A 22517-nucleotide genomic window follows, 5' to 3' on the forward strand; every position below is an offset into this window, starting at 1 on the left:
GAGGGTTGCTCAAAATTTTCAGACAATCTGGTTGAGGCTCACATGCAGGTCTAGGTTTTATTCAACTTGTATAGTTTTCTTCATCATATTTAGAGGAGCCACAGAGAACGATCCCCTCATTCTGGAAGTTTTCCGCACTTCTCTAGTAGAGAGCCTCCAGGCCGAGGCAAACATACCATCACTCACACTCGTCAGACGCACACAACTCTCATTACAATACGCAATTAGACAGAGCTCAACACCAGAGAACCCAGCACACGACTCCATTTTCAAAACAAACCCAGACCCCATAAACAAATTAAAAAACAACGAAAAGCTCATCAAACCCTTCGGCCTCAGAGTCCTTGAGGATCTAAAAAACATACACTTTTCCAAACAAGACCTCCAACAATTTATTTTCCCCGACCTCTCTCCATGGTACCTCACCAAGGCCAAAGTAGACTTCCAGCTGACCTCACACAACAAAGTAACCTCAAACACCAAAACATTTATTAAAGCAGAATAAACATTTAAAGTAGAATACAAAAACCTTATAGAAAAATACCCCGGTGCGGAGCTTATCTTCACAGATTGCTCCAAATGGGACTCTGGTGTAGGCGCCGCTACCCTATCCTCAAACAGTGCAGACCAGAGGAGACTCCCTCCCGAAGCCTCCTTTTTCTTTGCAGAGGTCACTGCCATTGACATGGCACTGGATTCTGTAGAAAAATCTCCCAACAAATCTTTCCCTATCCTGACTCTCTGTCTTGCATCACCTCACTTACAAACTACACACTCTTACTCCCAAAAATAGTTAGGTTACAATAAAAAAATACACGCTTTGACTGAAACTGGGAAAAGAATAGTGTTCGCATGGCTACCTAGCCATGTGGGCATTAGAGGTAACGAGCAGGTGGATCTCCTGGCGAAGGAATCCTTGTTCCTTCTGTTGGGATCAAGGACAAACACTCTCCCACAGACTGACTTTTAAAAATAAAGTAAAAAAACTACACCTCCAGTCTGTGGGAGACTCACTGGAAGAATCAAACCAACAACAAACTACTCAACATTACGCCCAAACTGGGTCCACGAAAACCTTCGGGCCTCTCCAGAAGAGACGAAGTTATTTTTACTTGATTACACATCGGACATACGTCCTTGACACATAAATGCCTCTTTCAGGGATATGAGAAGCCATTCTGTGTCGGATGCAACACAGATTTTACCATTGGACACATTTTGACAGAATGTCTAGACTTTGGAGAGACCCAAAGGAAATATTTTAGGTGCAAAAAATTGCAAGATCTGTTTTTCGTCGTTGATCCCAACAGAGTCCTCGATTATTATAAAGGCTATTGGCCTTTACGGAAAGTTGTGAAAAACGTTAAAATTTTAAATGTTGTTTAAAAAGTTATTTTAAATTAAGAATTTTTTTTACATCAAATTTTTAGCTTTTTAACATTTTGATTGAAATATTGACCAAAATCAGGCTGTGTGGTGAAATGTGGCAAATAAAACCAACTTGTTTCGGGCGCTCATATAACCTTATGCAGTCGCGAGCGCTGTAAAACTCTCACGAAGACAAACAAACATGAGAACGATGTGCCGAAAAGTAGGAAGGCATAGAATAATATCATGAGTCTAGCCCAGCATATGGAAAGGGAGAAAGTGTTTGTTTGTGGTCTTCACCCTGATGCAGTGTGAAAAAGGTGGTGATGGTGATGATTACAATCATCATCAGAGTTTTTTGGGAATTTAATTTCATGGTGCACCACATTGTATTTTTCTAAATACCCGTTGTCATTTTTGTAAGTCTTTACTTGTAAATAACATTAGAAACCAGACAAAAATGCTTGTGATAACAAGGTGGCTTGTGATTGCTTGCCGAAAACTAAATATATCACAAGAGTCCATTGTCGTTGTTTTTTGCTATACCGTTTTGTACGTTGTAGATGGGTGAATGTAGAACTGTGCTCTCTCTTTCAAGGTGAAAGTTATATCGTTTCTGCAACAGGTGGAGTAAATTGTAATAATTTCGGCCCAGTATATTCAAAATTTGACCAGAGTTGTTTATAAGCAAAGATGTGTTGAAAACTAGACTTATTTTAAAGTTTTATAATGCATTTTTTCTTTTTCAAACATCTTATTAACACTTCAGAGGTTGGATAAATTAAAAAGTAGTCTCAAGGGTGGCTGTGAACTGTTGCATACCCATGGGCTACTTTACTGTGTACAAGATATTATAAGGAATAATACTATAGGATGCTCAACACAAATTGTAGAGAGACATCAAAGATGAAAGACATAGAAGAGATACTTTAACTCTTTTGCTCTCATAGTGGTAAGCCCACTATGCCGGGGACCTCTTTTAGGTTTGAAATCTAAGTGAGGTATATATTACTAAATTGATCATTAAGTCAAAATGAATTAATCTGTTTTGATAGTTTTCATCTAATGAAAGAACTCCCTGTGAAAGAAATCTGTTTTTGGCAATTGCGGAAAACTAATTCGACGTGGAAGTTGTAAAGCACAGCGATTCCGACTGCGAGCTACTGGGAGCAGCTTTCCTGAGATAATGAGTTATAATCCTAAGTTTTGTTTGAGTGAGTAAGTGAGAGACACACAGACAGACTGAGAATGAGAACTGTAAATTAGTGTCGTAATAATCAAATGGGTAACAGGGAAAGATCAGGGGCTGGCGCTCATATGACCTTATGCAGTTGCGAGCGCCGTAAAACCCTCTACTAAAAAAAAAAAAAAAAAAGATCGGGGAAACGTAGCTTTTTTGAGAGCATCCGAGCAAAGGAATGAATGGAAAACCATGATCGCCGATGTCTGTCGCAGATCTGGCACTGGATGATGATGATGAATAATCACTGCTAAGCTGGTTTTTTTGCTTGATTTCAGAGTCCACACATTCACGGGTGATGTACTTCAGTCTGTTCTCCATGCTGTGTCTTCTGGGCCTTGCTACCTGGCAGGTGCTCTACCTCCGAAGATACTTCAAGGCCAAGAAACTGATTGAGTGATTTAGTTGCCGAGTGTGAATGTGTTTGGTTCCTGTGAAAGTTACAGATGGCGTGACTGTGACAGTAACTACGTGACGTTGTTTGTGTAGTGCTGAGTGAGTGTGTGGTGAAGCTTGCAGGGTTTTTACATAGCTCTTTGAAGAATGATTTGTTTTGTGCTTTTCCTTAGTTTGCACTTTTTTATGTTGAAAGTGGAGGGTGGTTTGGTTTCCCAGTGGTCTAAATTTTTTTTTTTTTTTTTTCCTTCACAGCATTATGACTTATTTCCTGACAAAATTTAGTCATGGCTAATGGAAAAGTTGATGAAAGCATAGTCATCTGTTGGGGTTACGTTAAGTTAACATGTATGGGTGTTGGATGTTAAGTTTCATGTTCCAAAGTTTTGTTTTATAGATGTAGATGTATATGATGCTCCATTTTAACTTAAAATGTTGGTTGGTACGTATTGACTGTGGATGCAAGGCGTGTTGTAAGTTCCTCTTTGTAGAATTTTATCTACTATTGTCTTGCACCTGGAAGTTTGTATAATCAAGTTAAATTGCTGCAGAGGGTGTAGTTTTTTCTTGAATTTGCAAGTGATGCATTTTATTGTAAAATCTCTGAAAGTCTTTATCCTGAAATTGCTGTTTTGCATGACCTACTAGAATTATATTTTTACACTCAGAGCATTGTCTGTTTCACCATGATATGCAAGTGCGATATCATCAGTTTTTTCCTCCCCTTTTTCTTGTTAAGGTCTCTGAATGACTATTCTGTTGGGACAGTTTAAAATATTGATGTATAATCTGTCGCAGTGATTTGTGCTGTCTTCTTAGATGAGTGCAGTCAGGGTACCTTGCAAAGGCTGTTGGAAAGAAGTCTTCACAGTTTGTCATCACTTAGCGTGACACAACTGAATTTTAGAATTAAAGTCTATAATTTGTCACCAAGTAAGAGGGTGGAAGTGTGAATTTTAGAATACTGGCATATTGAGAAGTGAAAAATATAACTCATTTAGTAAAGACTACCAACATATTAAATGCCCCTGGCCTTATTGACGAGTTCTATTTTCCATCTTCTGGAGAACTCCTTAACAGCTGCCATTTTATTCAATGATTATTATGATATAATTGAACTTTCCTTGTGTGGTTTTTTTTTTTTTTTTTGTTGGTTTTGCTGCTTTGTTTTTGTTTTCTTTTGATCATCATTGAAATAAAAATAATCTCATTAGGACTTTGAAGGCGTTTGACTTTTATTCTATAGGTGTATTTTGCAAAAAAAATTTCACTCGTTGGTCCGTTTGTTTAAAGTTTGGTAAATGTTTTATGTTTCCTTCCACACAAATTAATTTAGGTAATTATGGAGACACACAGTTTCAATCCTGCTTGTCAGGTTGAGCCTGAGCTGAGTGGGGTACCACGTCGATTAGAGAAACTGGTAGTGGATTAAATACAGTAAAACTCGGATATAACAGGACAGACGGTACTGGTAGTTTTTCCCTGTTATAAGCGAGTCCTGTTATAACTGTTATCAAGGGAAACTACCGGTACCATTGCACCTTCATCTTACGATCTATATATTTGATTACAACAGATTCTTTTCCAGTGGGCTATTTTTCTGACACTGAGATGGAATCGATCAGAGACCCCAACACTATGGGGGGTATGAGCTTGAAAGTTTGTGTTTAGGCAAGCGATCCTACAAACATGCGAAATGCCTTGGTTGAGGCAAATTTTGATAATTTTGACGGATCGAAAGCAAGTTCATGCGCTGCAAGATCACTGTTATATCCTAAATTGTTCGCAAATTGAACCCTATTATGTTATAGCCAGGTTCATATTACTTACACTTATACTTTTAGAGAAAAAACCAGGGATTTGATTTATCACTGTTGTATGGTCGCTTTTAAGCACAAGGAGGCTATCCCGAAAAATGCTGTTTTGAGAAAATTGAAGGTAAAGTCTGCCCCTTGTTCAGTTTCTTTAAAAGACAAGGAGAGTTTTCTGTATGACCAAACAAATATGCACACCAATGAAACCAAACTTCTCCTATAGGTAGGACAATGCCCACTTTTGGTGTAGGTCAAGATTTCTGGAAACCCCCGGAATCTGGGTTAGCCCACTTCTCCTGAAAAGCGACCATACCCGAGTTCCTGTAATAACAGAGGCTGTTATAAATGGACTGGACTATAACTTCCCCACATGGGACCTTCACATCTGTATCATGGGACTGCGAAGATTATAATCCTTACGCCAAAAATGCCAGTTCCATAAATTGTGAGAGTGGCTTGTTGTATTCACTTTCTAACATTGTGGCTGTTTTATGACTGCTCTTGTATCATGTCATTTCCAAACTTTCCCTCTTTCCTTCATTCTTCAAAAAATTTTTTTTATCAGTTGACCTCTGAATGGAGTTGTTTGGTCACCATGGTTGAATTATGATGAATCATCTCTCTATGTGAGCTACATGTCAACTCTGCCTTGAAGGAGTTGTTGAAACTAAGCTCTTTCCCTTGTTCTATTGTCTTTTCCTCCTACATAAACTACATTTTGCCCCTTCATCACTCCGTGTCCCTTCTTTGACTTATGTCTCATAAGGACTAAGACTAGAGGATCCACAGAAAACAAGAATGTGAATATATGGTACCTCTGATATGAACAAGCTCAAAGAGTGCCAAATTTTCTTTTAGCCTGGAGCCTGATGGGAAACAAAGTGTGTAGATTTAGAAATGGTCTTTTCTGTGTGTAGTAGTACCAGTAGGCTACATGATTTAAATTGTCTGAAAGGAGAACTAAAGTTTCTTAAGGATGGACTGGTTACTGCTTTCGTCTGTGTCTGCGTGTCTCTCTTTAATTACTCATACATGTAGTTACAAATTTGGGCACTTGAACTTGGAAGATGATACTTCTGATGAGTCCTACTTTTCCGATGTCTTCCACGATTTGTGCTCAGCATCCCACTAATCCTTTGTGATCTATGTCAATCACATTGAACTATACATCTCTTTATTTTATACCTTTCTCATTTTTGTGAGATAAAAGTATAAACGCACAAAATTGTTTGCAGTATGAATGGATGCAAAGTATAATGGATCCAGCAAAGTAGAAAAATTCCAACAAATTTGCAATGATGGTGTTTGACATTGAAGTTAATGTTCAAGTCCAACTCAGAACTTGAAGCTGTCACATAATTTAAGTGCAAATCATGCCAGGGAATGAGTTGTCTTTTGAGCAGCATTACCTCATGTGGCTATTTAGCGGAAGCTGTAAGATCAACAATCTTCCGATTTGAAAAAAAAATATCTTTGACCTGCATCTGTGGTGTAGTTGTTAGGTGCTTCCCTGTCGCACACAGGATGCCCAAGTTAAATTCCCAAGTGGGGTGAATTTTTATCGAGCATCTCGGTTTTTCCTCTGGGATGTGTCCCACTCAGCCAAGGTTGGCCCTGACAGGCAGGATCAGAAGCCTACCTCCTAAATAAATGATCTAAATTGTGTTGACGGGGGTGTAAAAACACCTACATTAAATTCTTTTTTCAGAGGGCACAAAGTTGAACCCAGTACTTAAAAGCATGGAACCCATGACCTCCATATTTTGAGGAACCTAAACATGTAAAGTGACTGGAAGTACCACATACTCATACTTTTACGTAAACAATTATTTCAGACATCTGCATGACAAAAATTATACAAAAGTGTACCAAGTGAAATTGGGAAAAGGTTTATTCATCATCATCAATAGCAGGTAAGTACAGGAAGCTAGAATTGCCCTTCCATATTCAAAATGTTACGTCATAAATGTATGGTAAAAACATACACAAGATGGACGGCATACATTTGTAAGTAGCTACTTTTATAACTTGTTTAATGTAAAAGGCAATGGCTTGTGTCACTAGAAAAAAATGTTTTGCCAAGTAACATATGTATCCTAGAACCCAGAAGATGAGAACGCACACTACATACATACATGATACATGTTTTGAGACTATTCTGTCTGAATATGTGGATTTCATCTGGAATAAGAATTCTCTGATTACGACATGTGAAAATGTCTGTCGTGAAGCGGCCAGACAGATCACAAGTTTACAAGGTGGAACCACTGAACCTCTGAGTGGGCATTTATAGTATAGTGGTTGTACTACTCTACATAATATAATTATTTTTTGTTTCTTTTTAATTCAGTTGAACTTGTCCAAGATGACTGTTCATTATCTAGGAGAAAAGTCGTCATCTTAGACAGGTGCCTCTTGGACAGTGTCTTGCATATAAAGAAAAAAAAATGCAAGAGGGGGAAGTGGTCATTTGTACGGGAGGCTGTCTTGGAACGGTGGTAATTAAAACAGGTTTGACTGGACTCACAGCATATTTTGCTTAAACTTTTTATTTTAGCTTTTGAGTTGTATCAGCCAAAGGAAACCAGCAACTCTTTGAAATGATCATTAACCTGTCTTGTTGTACACTGTACTAAACTAAATGTAGCAGAAATCAACTTTCATCTAGAGACATCCGCTTCTCTTTAAAGGCACAGAATTGCAAAACAAATGGCCCTGAGAAAAAAGCAAGTTCTTCAATCTAAGCTAAGGTCACTTTCAATGTGATCATGCTGTGGTAATTCTTGACAGAAGAAAATGTACAGATGCCACTGAATACATGTGAACAATTTTTCATCTGTTACTGGTAGCTATGGCAAGCTGACATTTATGATCTTTCAAAGGGAGCAGTATTCTCTGTAAACTTTTGATTTAGAGCTCTTCAACTTCAACCAGATATTTACGTTGTCCATTTCACAACTGAATGTATGATACACAAAAACAACTTGTACCCATCTACCTAGCATCTTTTTCTAATCTACAGAAAATGATCACAGCCTTTCGAAAGAATCACATAAAATATTTTTTGGTTAACAGAAATATTTGCCTTTTGCAAAAAGATTATAATCATGTAATAATTAAAATATTATAATACAATATTTTTCTACTTGAGCATCAAGTACTTAAGTATTTTCCTGGTAATATGGGTGCTATCTACAAGCTGCCCAGACCTACATGTTGAAATAAAAAAGAGAACAGTTACTCAGCTCTACACTTGTACTGACAATATTTCATAACAATCACTTTATAAAAATAAACTTGTTACTGCTTGTTCAGTAAGCACAAAGTAACAGCATTCTTATAAAAAGTCAAGCATGGCTGTAAAATACAAGCATAAAAATATATACCATGTACGTATAAAACACTCTCACAACACAACAAGGACGGTAAAATTTCTCTGTTTCAACAAGTGCTTTTGTATAAACAAGGAATGGAAATGGGAGATCGTGCATATATAATATATGTAAAGTAGCACTGACATGATATTTCAACAACTTCTAATTTTTAAGAACAGTAACAGAAGTAAATACATGATAAAAATTGCTCATTTCGAAAATTTATATACACAAAAGAAACCCCCAACTTTCCATACATATTTACATGGTTGAAAAAGTCGTCTACAGGTGAAGAAAAGCGAGGATCGGTGTACTGATTATGTATACCAGTCTACATAACTCAACTGTGCGTAAGCATAGGTACCGTACAGTTTGGGAGAAAGTCCATAGGTGAGGTGTTAGGCTGTTTCAAGACGCTTTTGTTACACCAGTGTTTCGGGTTTGATTTTTTTTAGTAATTCAAATTATTATTGTAATTGGCCGAATCCATAAAGGTCATTTAAAAATGTTAAATAAGGTTTTTCAAGGACATGTTTTATACGGTTGATTTTCTATCATTGGATATTTATTTTTAATGGCTAAACATAAGATGCCTCTGCATTAACTTGCTGTGGAGTAAACAATTTATACTAAAACTCTAAAAATAAGGTTACTGGTGCTTATAAAATAAAACCTGACCTCATGAGAACAAAGCCTTCACTTATCTGTTCCCTCTCTGCCTTAGACTGATGATAAGAGACTAGGAAAAATGGAAACTCAGTGAAAGCTCTTAGACTTGTGTATGTGTGGCAGTGAAGATTCACATCCTTCCATGAATTGGTTGGCGTCAGAGTATAAGGTCAGTTCCAACCTTGGCAAAAACTTTGGAGTATGGGGTTGAAATCCAGCTCAAGTCCCAATATTTCTCATTCTTTAAGAAACATTCATTACAAGGGTACCACAAACTCATCCTTAAATATAACCAATATGTTGGGTGAAGAAAAACGAAAAAATGTTACAGAAATACGAGACTGAAAACTCAAAAGTCGCACACTTGAGTGTGGTTTTTACGACGCACAAGTTTATCCTAACCACAATCAGAAGCCTTCAGTATCGATACATAATTTTTATCCCTTTTTGCCCGTCTGAGACAATCTGTGTTGCTAAAATTTGATGTTAGATGGGTAGACACACTTCACATACTACGTCTTCATTCCTGTACAACTCACAGTCAAGCTCACAACAACGCTGAGAAAATGAGCACATGAAAAGTAATTGAAATTGACAAGATCACATAAAGTAAAGCAGCAATTGATATAAAAATATGTTTTCTACTTCAGTTTCAGAGTAAACCTCACTGTCATAAATTGCCCAGCTCTAGAAACTGAATCTAATCTACCAGACATTGCGCATCCTCTTTAAAATTATTAGTTAGTAACTTCTTATTTTTGTCATTTTTTCCAACTGCGACTGCCCTAGAGCCGAGGCAAATCGCTTGCTGATGTTTTCGTAGCCAGCTTTAACGGCCAGGTCATAGGGCGTTTCTCCGCGATCGTTCTTGATGCTCTGATCTGCACCGGCTCTGTGGGAGAAAATAAATGTCCTTTCTGCGTAAAAATTTTGTTGTAAATTTTTATACTCCATTAGCAAAATGTAAATCTTCCAGGAAATAGGCTGCTTCATCACCCAATCTGTTGGGCTAATCCTTATTGAGGAGGAAATATCTCGGCAAAAACACAAAAGCTCTTCATTGAAATTTTCCCTAAATAGAGCAACAAACTTAGACGCAAGGTAAAGAATCAAACCATTACACCACAGATACTTATCAAAGTGTATAATTGACTGCATATGATACTAACGATGTCAGCTTTGAAAAATAGCAAATTTGTTGTTTTTAATTATATTTAGGAATCTTATACTAAAAAAACCCAACTAAAATATAAAAGGGAAAAGAACAAACAAACGAAAAAGCAAATACTCACGAAAGCAATGCATCAATGACTTTCATTCCAGTTGGACCAAGATTGACTGTTTCATGCAAGGCAGTATTTCCCTTTCTGCAGGCATAAAATAAGAAAAAAAACTTGGTGAAGCGAAATGAAAAAGAATTTGATCATCTTGCAGACCAAATTGAGGCGCTTGAAAAAACCCCCCAAAGATCATCACAGAGTTTGCTGTTTCTGAAATAGCGAGGAGCTGTAAGTGTTTGTTATTTTTATTCTGAGCCTTAGGTCGTCTGATGTAAGAGAAGCAACATGTGGTAAGATTAACTGGTTAAATAAAAGTACAGGTAAATATACATTATTTATTGGAAGCCAAAAAGTGGCCCAGAACACTGAAAATATATATATGTTAGTGATATTTCATTTTTTACATTGATGTTTTTATGAGAAAAGTGGGCCGAGCAAAACTTTTACTCAAACTTAAGTATACTAGGAGAATGATTAAAAAATAATCCGTCAAAATCATCACACGATATTTCAAAAACAAAAAACAATAGAAAACTCTAGTTTGTACACAAGTGTTGTATATACCTTCAAGTTTTTATTTCGTGTTTTAAAAGTGCTCAATGTGGCCACCACTGGCAGCACGGACAAAATCAAGCCGATGTGAGAATTCCTCCCAAACGCGCCTCGTGATGTCTCAGTCCACCACGTTGATCGTAGCTATTATTTGATATTTACTGTTATCGATACTTACCCTATCCGTACGCCCTGGGGTCATTTTGTACCTCCGGGGTTGTATTCTTCACATTTTAGAATACTTCTAGCGCGAAGATCTCTTTGACACTTTCAGTTTCAGTATCTCTCAAAAATCATGTTGACAGACTGCTATAAAAAGCGTACGGATTGGATTAACGCGTAAATTTTCTTTTGGAAAGTGGTGGCACAGAGTTCCCCACGTCGTATGGATACGATAGTAAAATACGAAGTACGGATAAGATTACCATACCCCCACAAGAACTGGCTATTCACTTTACTGCAAGTAGATTTGAATGGCTTCTTTTTCAGACGTGCCTCAGCGGTGGATTGGTAGGAGATGTGCTGAAGACCTCGCTCTCTGCGCTTGGCCTGCTGGATCCCTGGACCTCGAGATCACTGTGTGTGACTTTTTCTTGTGGGGGTACGAAAGATAAAGTTAATGTTCCACCTTTTTTTTGGCAAATATCGATGACATGAAAGATTGAACACCAGCTACAATCAACATGGTGGACTGAGACATCCTGAGGCGTGTTTGGGAGGAATTTTCACATCGGTTTGATGTTGTCCTTGTTGTCGGTGGAGGCCACATTGAGCACTTTTAAAACATGAAATAAAAACTTAAAGGTATATACAATACTTGTGTCCAAACCAGAGTTTTCTATTGTTCTTCGTTTTCTAAATATTGCGTGATGATTTAGGAGTTTAATTCTGAATCTAAAAAGCAGGATCTGAGCTGAGTTTTGTCATGTTCGTAAAAAAGAGGGTCTTGGGGTTGAGTTTTATAGTTTTGCAGGAAAAAGAACTCTGGTTTGAATGAGTAAGTGTTTCACAGTTTTAACAAACTTGACACTGATTAAGAAAATGACTCGGAAAAAAACTACTTACATAGCGGACGGTCCTTTTGCATTGACTTGAGCCCCTCCGTCTACGAGCACAGTCACGGCATCCACGTGACGATTTTTCACAGCCACATGGAGCGGAGGCATTTCATTCTTGTTAAGGCAGTTGGGGTCAGCTCCCTGTGAAATACACAATCCATGAAAGTGTCTCACTTTCCCTCTTCAGTCACAAAGATTTACTGCTGTTACAGTCAGAGAGTAATAAACCTTTACAAAATAATCTCTTTCAAAAAGAGAAGTTGCACTTTTAAAGGCTCTGAATGCCTGCCCAGTTTTGTTAAGGTAGATGCCGAATAAATACATCAAATGCATCCTGTACAAGTGTCATAAACAAATTTACAACCCCCTCCCCCTCTATTTTGATTGCTCTACAACATGATCCTCAACCCACAAAAAATTAGCTAAACAGTTTAGTGGCAGTACGTCAAGGTGGAAGTTAGCTTCTTACACAAGAGCTTCATTGTGTGAGGTTAACTTCTAACACAAGAGCTTCATTGTGTGAGGTTAACTTCTTACACAAGAGCTTCATTGTGTGAGGTTAACTTCTTACACAAGAGCTTCATTGTGTGAAGTTATCTTCTTACACAAGAGCGATGTCTCTATCTACAGTTATATCATGAGTGTTACGGATAGACTGGTGACATTTCTTGGTGGGCACTGACGAAATGTTCAAAATCTTGAACACAATGAGTATGTGTACAATGCCGCAAAGTGACTGACATTACTGCAGTCACAAGAATCTATCTTTAAAATATTATATCATAAAAGTCATTCACAATGTGTAGCATGTCACACAATTCTATGTTGTAAAGGAATACTAGAATAATACATGACACAGTAAAAAATTTAACTTCACGTCAGGTTGTACATGAGCCGCTCATAAGAAACATACTTTGTAAATATATACATTTATCTGCAGGAGACCATAGATTTCATCTTGTCTTCATTTACCAAATACATCAACATTGACTGGGCTGTGATGAATGCAACTCCCCCCCCCCAATAAGTCGTGCAAGATTTCTATTCTCCATGACATAATTTAGCAAATGGTCAGTGAGTAAAGATAAAGGTCTAAGTTAAACTTAGGCCCAAACCAAACTGATCCACCATATCACTCCTTGTGCAATGGCTTACATGTGTCATAAAACAGTGTAATATCACTCCTCCTTGTACAATGGCTTACATGTGTCATAAAACAGTGTAATATCACTCCTCCTTGTGCAATGGCTTACATGTGTCATAAAACAGTGTAATATCACTCCTCCTTGTGCAATGGCTTACATGTGTCATAAAACAGTGTAATATCACTCCTCCTTGTGCAATGGCTTACATGTGTCATAAAACAGTGTAATATCACTCCTCCTTGTGCAATGGCTTACATGTGTCATAAAACAGTGTAATATCACTCCTCCTTGTGCAATGGCTTACATGTGTCATAAAACAGTGTAATATCACTCCTCCTTGTGCAATGGCTTACATGTGTCATAAAACAGTGTAATATCACTCCTCCTTGTACAATGGCTTACATGTGTCATAAAACAGTGTAATATCACTCCTCCTTGTACAATGGCTTACATGTGTCATAAAACAGTGTAATATCACTCCTCCTTGTGCAATGGCTTACATGTGTCATAAAACAGTGTAGTAAATGTGCCAACAAGTTCCCACAAAAAGAAAAATCAATGTGAACTGAGCCTGGAGAGGACTTGAAGCAAAGAAGATTGTTTGGTTTATTCAAACCAACAATATATTACTCTTGCTCATAAGGTAGTGTGTCAACAAATACGCATTAACACAACAAAATTAAATCCAAGCAGCTACATAAAGGAAAGTTTTAGGGACTTTACACTCCCTCAGCAACAAACAAAATTCTCTTCCAGTGTCATTATCTGACTAATCGGGAAATACACAGCACAGCAGGGTGTAGTGCCATAGCGCCACCACTACTGTGATGTTCCATATTTCTGTTGAACTATAACTGAGGACAAAAACAAAAAAGACATGGATGTATCTTACGTCGTCCAAAAGTTGCTGAATATCACTGACGGAGACATCTCCTGAGGCGCCGAGCTCCTTAAAAAGTTTTGCGTTCAAAGGCTGGGAGAGGGAAACAGTATTTTAGAAAAAAAAAATTTTTCTTTAAAGCTCAATTTAAAGACCCAACGAAATAGTATCATTGTCATACATGTATATGTTGCAGTCGGAAGAAACTTCAAAAGACTTTCAACTAGTCCAGCCAAAAGGCTGTTGGGTCAACAAAAACAAAATCAACATGAGCAACAACAGCAACAAACAGAAAAAGACCCACTTCAACCATTGGAACCTCGATAAGTTTACTTACAGCTAAAGCAGTCCTCAAAAATATTTGAGAAACTCCAAGAATGGTTGTGATGCTGTGCATAAAAGAAAGGGTTTCCATTAAAAAATTTTAAAATCTTTATCCATAGTTTCTCAACACAGCTATGACATTGCCTCAAAACTCTGGGACAGACTTAGAATAGAGACAAAACAGTGAAAAATGCTTATCAAAATATTGATGAAAGAAATAATGAATATTTCTACCAATATTTTTGTCATTTTATAAAGCTGTCCCCGTGGTTTTATGCACCCCGCATAATTTACCAAAATTTGATTATTTTTTGCATAATTTCTGATTATTTTCCTTTATCATTCTTTGTTAAAATTAACAGAATCGCATAATTTCACATTTTTAGGCTCAGTGTGCATAATTTCAAAATGTTTCTTGCATAAAACGAAGGGGACAGAATAAAGTGCACATGAAAAAATGTAGGCATAATTTTGAATATTATCACTGAATATCACCTATGTAACATAACAATCACCATATTAATGTTCTTGTGTACATGTTTTAACTGTAAATACTGGTGACAGTTTCAATAAAGAATAAAACGAAATGAAACGAATAAACTTTACTTACAGACAACTTGGGAGCGACTTTCTTTTTTGGTTTTGGTTTTCGAACTTTCTTAACCCCATTGGATCGAGATGTGACAACTTCCTCCTCACTCTCTGAAGGACAAGAAAGGAAATGAATGATCAGAGACAAGAGAATCCCACAAAACATACAAGCCTCTTTGTGGGGAAGTAGAACAGGGCATGAGGTAAATCCACACAAGCTTTTTTTATATGAAGAGTGCAAGATGCCTACTCTTTCTATTAAAAATAAAAGTAAAAGTAAGGAAAAACACAACCCCCTCCTCAATCTTTGCCAATTTATTAGATCATAGCCTGCAGCTCCCTGTTCCTGTAAGACATAATAATAATAAATAGCATTTATACTGCGCATTTCCATTTCCTAAAAGATGCTCAATGCGCATTACAATGAAAAAGACATCACATCTTAAAAATTAATCGACAAGACATAGTTGTAACCCCATTGTGACCCCCACAGCGACCACAGATGTTGTGAACAAGGTCAGGAAGTTTGAAATAGCGGGAAGAAGCATTACTTTATTTTTATCATCTGACTGTTATTCTGCTTAAAGTTAAGTAAAGCTACTATAAATGATTCCAATATGCTGAACATCACTGCTCAACAAGAAGAAAAAGACCAACAACCACCCATCTGTTGTGTTGTTTCAGTCCAATGTTTTATTCTTTCTCAGCCCAAAGTGTCAATGTCATCAATGAAGCCAAGAAACTGAATAGATGTGCAGTTTGTTTTGTTTTAGTAGAGGTTTTACGGCGCTCGCAACTACATAAGGTCATGTGAGCGCCAGAAGATTAGAGGTGTTACAAGAGCAGAGAGTAACAAACACAAAAAAGAAGGAGGGGAGATAAGGACGATAGACGTTTGATAGGAAAGAAGAAGCAAACCACACCAGAGCACTCGCCAACCACCCACAGATGTGCAGTTTACGATGAGTCACAACCTTCACCACAAACGGGGGAGAACAACACAGCAGTCAAAGCCGATCATTCCAGTTCGCCTTGGAACCTTTTTTTAGGGGATACCAAATCATTACTATCATTATAATATATTTTTAAAAGACTACCCCAAGACCCTGTTTTTACAGGACATGACAAAACTCAGCTCAGATCCTGCTTTTTAAAATCAAAATTAGACTCGTTAAATTGTGAAACACATAGCTATTCAAACCCAAACTCTTTTTACAGCAAAAAACTTTTACAGATTATTTGCAGTTTTAAATACTATCATATTCTGAGCATGAGGTTAGGACTCAATTATACTTTCCATGTTAACTCATTGGAATCTACATGCAGAATGACCAGACCCGCTGAGGCTCAAAAGACCCTCTTTACTTGCAAGACATCACTCACCAAGTCGCTCATCCTACCAACATGAAATGGATTGGTGCTCATATGACCTTATGCAGTTGCGAGCGCTGTAAAATCTTACTAACACTAACTAAAACTGAAATGGATGCACGTGTCCTAATGTTCATCATTAATATCAAATACATTATTATAAATAATATAAATTTTACATTATTATAAATATTAATAAATATTATAGTTCTACCAGCACGTAGGTGGATGTGTTACATTAAAAACCGCTGGGGGAAAGCAGCAAAGGGAGGGGAGAGAAGGGAGGGGGGTATACCCGGAGGAGATTCAATAATAGAAAGAATCAACAAAGTTTCTTTTCACGTTATTAAAAAAAACAACAAACCCAAACAAAACAAACCGACTGACCTTCATCCTCTGAGTACATCTGATTGTCCAGCTGTGTGTGAGCGCTGAGGTAACCCTCTGATCGTGTCACTCCCAGCTGTTTGCCCAGAAACGGGTCCTTGCTGCCTCGGAGGGCAAAAGTCAACGTCAAGCTCATTTCGTAGCCATCCTCTTCAACTGCAGTTGTCAGTAGCTACAAGAAAAAAATTTATTTTTAAATGAAGTGATAAACCTGCCATACAAATAAAAAAACACAAAAAACCCAAAAAACAAACAAACCATGCTCTACAAATACAAGCTGAAAACCAGGAAAGACAAAAAGTATCCACATAATACATAATACATGTAGAGTAACGAACACATAAAAATAAGTCAGTGCATTACTTTGCTACTGTCCGCGTACATTGTAAGTTGTTACTGCTGTTATCGATCCAGGTGTGCATCGTATAACATATCCAAAACCAATCGTACAAAATTGTATCTTACAATTCACAGACTTTAGTAACTCATCAACACAGGACATTCCTTCTGAAGTGGGTGTCAGCTTTGACTTGACAGTCCTGAGGCAGGAAATATGTCTCTCATCGGTTTTATATTTATTGTGACGTATCTAAGATTCAGCAACAACTTGCCACTCTTTGGAGCCAAAATAACTGACTGAGGTCAATTTTGAGTTTGAAACAACTTGATATGAAATCTCTCCCTTGATCATTTTTTTTTCTAAAGCAAAATGAAAATTAATCCCAAATTCAATCCATCTGTATGTTTCAACATTTGTTTTGAAAGATGATACTCTGTGAAGTTAATAGTGTCCACACCTTTTTAATCTTTTTTTTTTTGAGTTGTCATTCATTCTTAACTTCAATATACTCTCACTTTTAGATTTCTTAACTCTATAACCACGGCTAGACGGTACCACCGTCCGATGCGAAGTTATTATTGTATTATGGTATGGGCCGAATACAAAAAAGTATGAGCTATCAAGCCTTTAGTTTGACCCGGAAGTCAAAGATAAATGAATTCTACATTTGGGAAATGCTTTATTGATCAGTTTGACATGAAACAAGCGGTTTAAAAAACGCAATACGCATTTCCACAAACACGAGAGAATTACGGGGAAACGTGATTTTAAATTGCATGGTTAAAGTTAAAGAGTTAACTAGTCTGCACAAGATGCTGGCTACATCTTTTCTGGACATTTTGTACAAAGAAAACAGAAATGCAGTTGAAATTGTCTAGGGCAGCCACCCATTGTTGAGAAGAAAAGAGGTTGTCTTAGACAGGTGGACTTCTCACACGGTGTCATTATCATGTAAAAAGATTGCAAAGGGGGGGGGGGGAGATGTGAAGAGGCTGTTTATACAAGTATGTGCTTTATACAGATAACCTCCAGAGAAGGTTTAACTCTATCCGTACGCCATGGGGTCATTTTGTACCCCCGGGGTTGTATTCTTCACATTTTGAATACTTCTAATACAAAGATCTCTTTGAAACTTTCAGTATTTCTCAAAAAATCATTTTGACAGACTGCTATGCAAAGCATACAGATCGGATTTGTGAGTAAATTTCTTCTTTGGAAAGTGGTGGCACAGAGTTTCCCACATCGTATGGATATGATAGTAAAACATGACGTACAGATAGGATCAACTGTAATTCAATTTTTAAAAAAAGAAATGTGTCATTTACTTGGATCCAATGAGGCAGATAACACACATATAAAAAAATCTCCACTTTCATACCTTGCCCATTTTTGGCTCTCCTATCAGAGCCCTAAATTCTGCGTCATTTTGTGTGTGTGCCTTGAGGTGCTGGCAGATGTGTTCTATTTGTTTCCTCCAATAGCCTGTAGCAGAAAAAAAGAGCAAAATATTATGCTAATAGTCTATGGCACAAAACCAAGAGAAACTGAGATTTCATCAAAATTACAAGTCCCCCAACATCATTTCTAAAAAGTTCCATAGACAGATTTGAGAAATAAAATCTAAACCCAGCCAACCGATGAGCACAAGAGTATTATAAAGAACAGAACTAGACTGCAATACAGAATGCTCGACCAAGTGAACATACTATTAACCCTTCCAGCCCCAGCCATTTTTGTGCACTCCCTAACCCCAGTCCCAGGCAATACAACAGTATTTCAGAAAAAGAGGCATGCATTCTAAAAAGTGATGTAGTATCTTTGTAATGAGGTTTAGGTAATAAAATATAACAATGTTTAAAGGTAAATGAACAAATATTATGAAAATTAAAGTTTAATTAGGTTCGTTAATTTAGGAAATGAGCAAATTCTGTACCCCATGAAACTGAGAATATACGCCCTTGGGACTGTGGGAGCTACAAGCGCTGCTGAAAATATACGTGCATGGGGCTGGAAGGGTTAACAATTCAGAATTGTAAGCCCTGTCTATAATAAGAAAAAAGTTCAATAAAAATAGATCCAATTGAAAAAAACCCAAAAAACTTTGTAATTGTTAAGTCCAGCAAACCCCCCCAAAATATAACAAAATAAAATCCCTACCTCTTCCTGGACTAACAGCGGTCAGCAACGGTCGCCGGTCCCTCATCTGTTTTTCAAAGGCCATCTTCTCCTCCTCTTGCTCTTTCGACTTGTCGATCTGCCGCTGCGATGGGTAGAACAGCCCGACGGTCTGGGTGGCCACGCTTTGAGTCATCTTCCGAGAGCGGAGTGAGTCGTCGCCCACGCTAGGCATCCCTTGCGGAGAAGGCACGATGAAACCAGCTGGGCTCACATTTACCGGCATCCACTGGTTCTGTGATGTTATGGTTTAGTTATATTCGTTGTGAAAAGAGGTTTACAGCATTTTCAACACACACCAACAAGTCATATTACAAGGGCTGAAGATTAAAAGTGTTACTAGAGAGTAGCATACAAAGAAAAGATGGTGCGGTAAAGACGATACATGTCTTAGTTTAGTTTTAGTAAGGTTTTATGGTGCTCGCAACTGCATAAGGTCATATGATGAGCGCCAAGGGGTGGATGTCAACAGAGAAGCCCAAACGGGGAATCAGACTTACTCTGCTCACCTCTCTAGCCTCAACAGCACAAAGTTGGCTTTGACTATCAAGGCTCCCGGGAAATAGCAATTCACAAGAGAGTGACAAACATACAAAAGAAGTAGAGGAAAATAGGAAATAAAAAGCAAACCATACCAGAGCACCCACCAACCACCCACTCGACCTTAAGTAGATAGTAAAAAGTTGGTTAAAAACCAGACAAGACAGCCTTTAGTTATATAAAATGTCCAACTATAAGACATATTTGACAGCAGAGTACTTTGTCTCTGGAAAAGTAGGAGACTGAATAGGGGCTCTTGTGGCCTAGAGGTTAACTTAGGTGTTCGCTTCTCATTCAAAGGTCCCCGATATGAATCCAGGTATCGAAGGAAAAATTTTCTTCTCTTAAATTGTCTCCTTTCACCTCCTTTCATGCTCTCTAGCTATATTTTGTTGTCGGCTTTCGTCTTCACGTTCTGCCCCCACCCCTTCACCTCCTTTGTCCCTCCTCTGGGCTTCTGATGCTTTCTGCAGCTTTCTACTGCTTCTCCTTGGCTCCTTCTTAGTGCTGTCTTTCAGCCACACCCCTGATCTTCTGATGGGAAAGATCCATACTTAGCCTTCTCGGACAATGGCGAAAAATCTCGGAGGTCCTGTGTGCAAGTAACGCACGTTAAAGATCCGTTGGTGGTCCAAAATTGATAAGAGTAGGCTTCAGCCACGACCCAGACAGAATTCAAAATTTCTAACCAACTAAAAATGTTTTATGTGTCCCGAACGCTCATATGATCTTATGAAGCTGTGAGTGCCATAAAACACTTACTAAAAAAAGAAAAAGAAAAAAAAAGAGACTGAATACAGATAAAAAGACAGAAAATGATTTTTTAGGAGCATTGATAATAGGTATATTACATTGATAACAAATTTTTGTATCAGTGGGAAAGGAGAGGAAAAAAGAAAACGGACAAACAGGAGAACAAGAAAGAAGAGAAGGGCTAAAATAAGAATGGGACGAATAAAAAGAAGGGAGAATATGGAGGATCTGTTGAGAGGTGGAATAGAGGAGAAGAAAGAGAGAAGCAGAGACTTCAAAAGGACAAATTGGGAACTAGCGACTGCAAAGGGAAGTGTAAACCTCGGCCACAAACCGAGAGAGCACAAATGGCAAAAATTGCAGTATTAGTTTTAGTAAGAGTTTTACGGCACTTGCAACACAATAAGGTCATATAAGTGCCGAAGATTAGAGGTGTTACAAGAGAGTAACGAACACAAAAGAGAAGAAAGGGAGATAAAGATGATAGATGTTTGATAGGATAGAAGAAGCAAACCACACCAAAGCACCCGCCAACCACCCACATTGCACGCAGTATTGACATGAAAACCCCCCAAAAAATCAAACTTTTACTCTTTAAGTACAGAATAAAGAAAAATGTTTAACAGTTATCACTGGACAAACACAAACCAGTGAAAAGTGCTGGAAATCATCATTCAATAGGTCAGTTACGACAATTTCTTCGTTTTAATTCCCATATTCAGGCAGCTGGTACAGAAAATGTGACTCACTGAACGTGACTTTACAAAAACAAAACAAGCAGTAAATATTACAAAAATAACAACAACAACAAAAACAATACATTGTAATAGCAGTAACGCTAGCAATAATGATGATGAAAATAAATATGACCCCAACATATCATCTGTGTTGAAAGAATTGCAGTTATAAAAAGTCCATTTGGGTACTTTTTATACCAGAGACAAAAAAACTAGTTTTTGTTGTGTTGTTCCTATCATGAATCATGAAAAGCAAGAAAATTGTAAGCCTTGACCATAGCATTAAACTGCATTTTGGAGATGGTGAAAGTACATTTTTGGTAGAGCTTTGGAAGGGTGTAAAAAAAAAGTTATCAAAATTTGGACTTGAGTAAATTGATTACGACATGACCGACGATAGGAATTCTGTTTCCTGTCCACACAGTGCAGTGTGACAACACCAAAGATATAGTATCTTTGATTTATACACTACAGCAACAGAGATAAGAATTAAGTCTGTGACATTCAGAGCGGTATCAGACCATAAAATAGACTTGTGAACCCAATTCCTGTGCTTCCAAAATAGTACATGTAAAAATAATAAATGCGCAGTAACAAGCTTTCCACTTCAGAAACACAAAATATGCCCACAAGGGCTTTCGACCACTATGTTACTTGAAAACATACTGATATGAGATCAGAAAACATTGGAAGGAGATCAGAGGTCATCTTTTGAGATCTCATCAAGAGCGCTTCTGGGAAGTGACTGGTGCGGGTGAAGAGTTGAAGAGACAAAGATGCAGTGATCATTTGTGCACCAGTAATTCCTTTATAACAAAATATTTAAAAAACTGGCTTGAGAAAAAATGCAATCTGGTGATAGAATTTTACTTGAAAGTGATCAAGTGAATCGGCAAAGAGAAATGCTTACGAAGTGGGCCATGATAAAGGAATATATATATATGTGTGCATTTATACCAAAATACAAGAACTAATATCCTATACATACATACATACCTCTGGGTCCTTGGTTGAGATCAAATGAAAAAAAATCCTAACTGTATGTAAAAGGCAAACAATGCAGCAGAGAAAAAGAGGGAGAGAAAGTGTGAGAGAGAGAGAGAGAGAGAGAGAGAGAGAGAGAGAGAGAGAGAGAGAGAGAGAGAGAGAGAGAGAGAGAGAGAGAGAGAGAGAGAGGGAGGGAGGGAGGGAGGGAGGGAGGGAGGGAGGGAGGGGAGAGAGAGAGAGAGAGAGAGAGAGAGAGAGAGAGAGAGAGAGAGAGAGAGAGAGAGAGAGAGAGAGAGAGGGTGTAAGTGTATATATGTATGTGAGTCTATTTGTTTATATATGTGCTGTGTCTCATTGTTAGATATAAGTCACATGTTTCAAAAGGGAGAATTGCCAAAGCAACAGTTAGCATTGCTTGCCACCTCTCTCTAAGCATCTGTGCCATACAAAGACAGTTATTTGGAATAGGCAAATATACTGATGGAACAACTTCAATAAGCCTGAAAAGATTCAGGAAAACACAACTGGTGCAAACA

The 22517-nt window shown here is 37.7% G+C and overlaps 2 protein-coding genes across 3 annotated transcripts in view; one reads left to right on the forward strand and one right to left on the reverse strand.

Moving 5' to 3' along the window:
- The window catches only part of LOC101864504 (transmembrane emp24 domain-containing protein 10), a gene marked incomplete at its 5' end in the record, with an annotated part of 10571 nt that extends 6350 nt beyond the window's left edge, over positions 1 to 4221 (forward strand). The window contains 1 exon segment of the mRNA XM_005091380.3: positions 2887 to 4221. Within this exon segment, the coding sequence (XP_005091437.1) occupies positions 2887 to 3008 (122 nt within the window). The 3' untranslated portion in view covers positions 3009 to 4221.
- A 2470-nt stretch (positions 4222 to 6691) lies between these two features.
- Positions 6692 to 22517, reverse strand: part of LOC101851702 (double zinc ribbon and ankyrin repeat-containing protein 1) — a 35818-nt gene continuing 19992 nt past the window's right edge. For both annotated transcript variants that reach the window (XM_013090942.2, XM_013090939.2), the window contains 8 exons: positions 18947 to 19199; positions 18168 to 18271; positions 16450 to 16621; positions 14711 to 14802; positions 13789 to 13869; positions 11759 to 11892; positions 10154 to 10228; positions 6692 to 9753 (listed from right to left, as the gene is read on the reverse strand). In XM_013090942.2, the coding sequence (XP_012946396.1) occupies positions 9603 to 9753; positions 10154 to 10228; positions 11759 to 11892; positions 13789 to 13869; positions 14711 to 14802; positions 16450 to 16621; positions 18168 to 18271; positions 18947 to 19199 (1062 nt within the window). In that variant the 3' untranslated portion in view covers positions 6692 to 9602. The remainder of the gene's footprint in view (positions 9754 to 10153; positions 10229 to 11758; positions 11893 to 13788; positions 13870 to 14710; positions 14803 to 16449; positions 16622 to 18167; positions 18272 to 18946; positions 19200 to 22517) is intronic.

Source organism: Aplysia californica, unplaced genomic scaffold (genome assembly GCF_000002075.1).
Source record: "Aplysia californica isolate F4 #8 unplaced genomic scaffold, AplCal3.0 scaffold00029, whole genome shotgun sequence".
Classification (NCBI taxonomy): Eukaryota; Metazoa; Mollusca; class Gastropoda; order Aplysiida; family Aplysiidae; genus Aplysia; species Aplysia californica.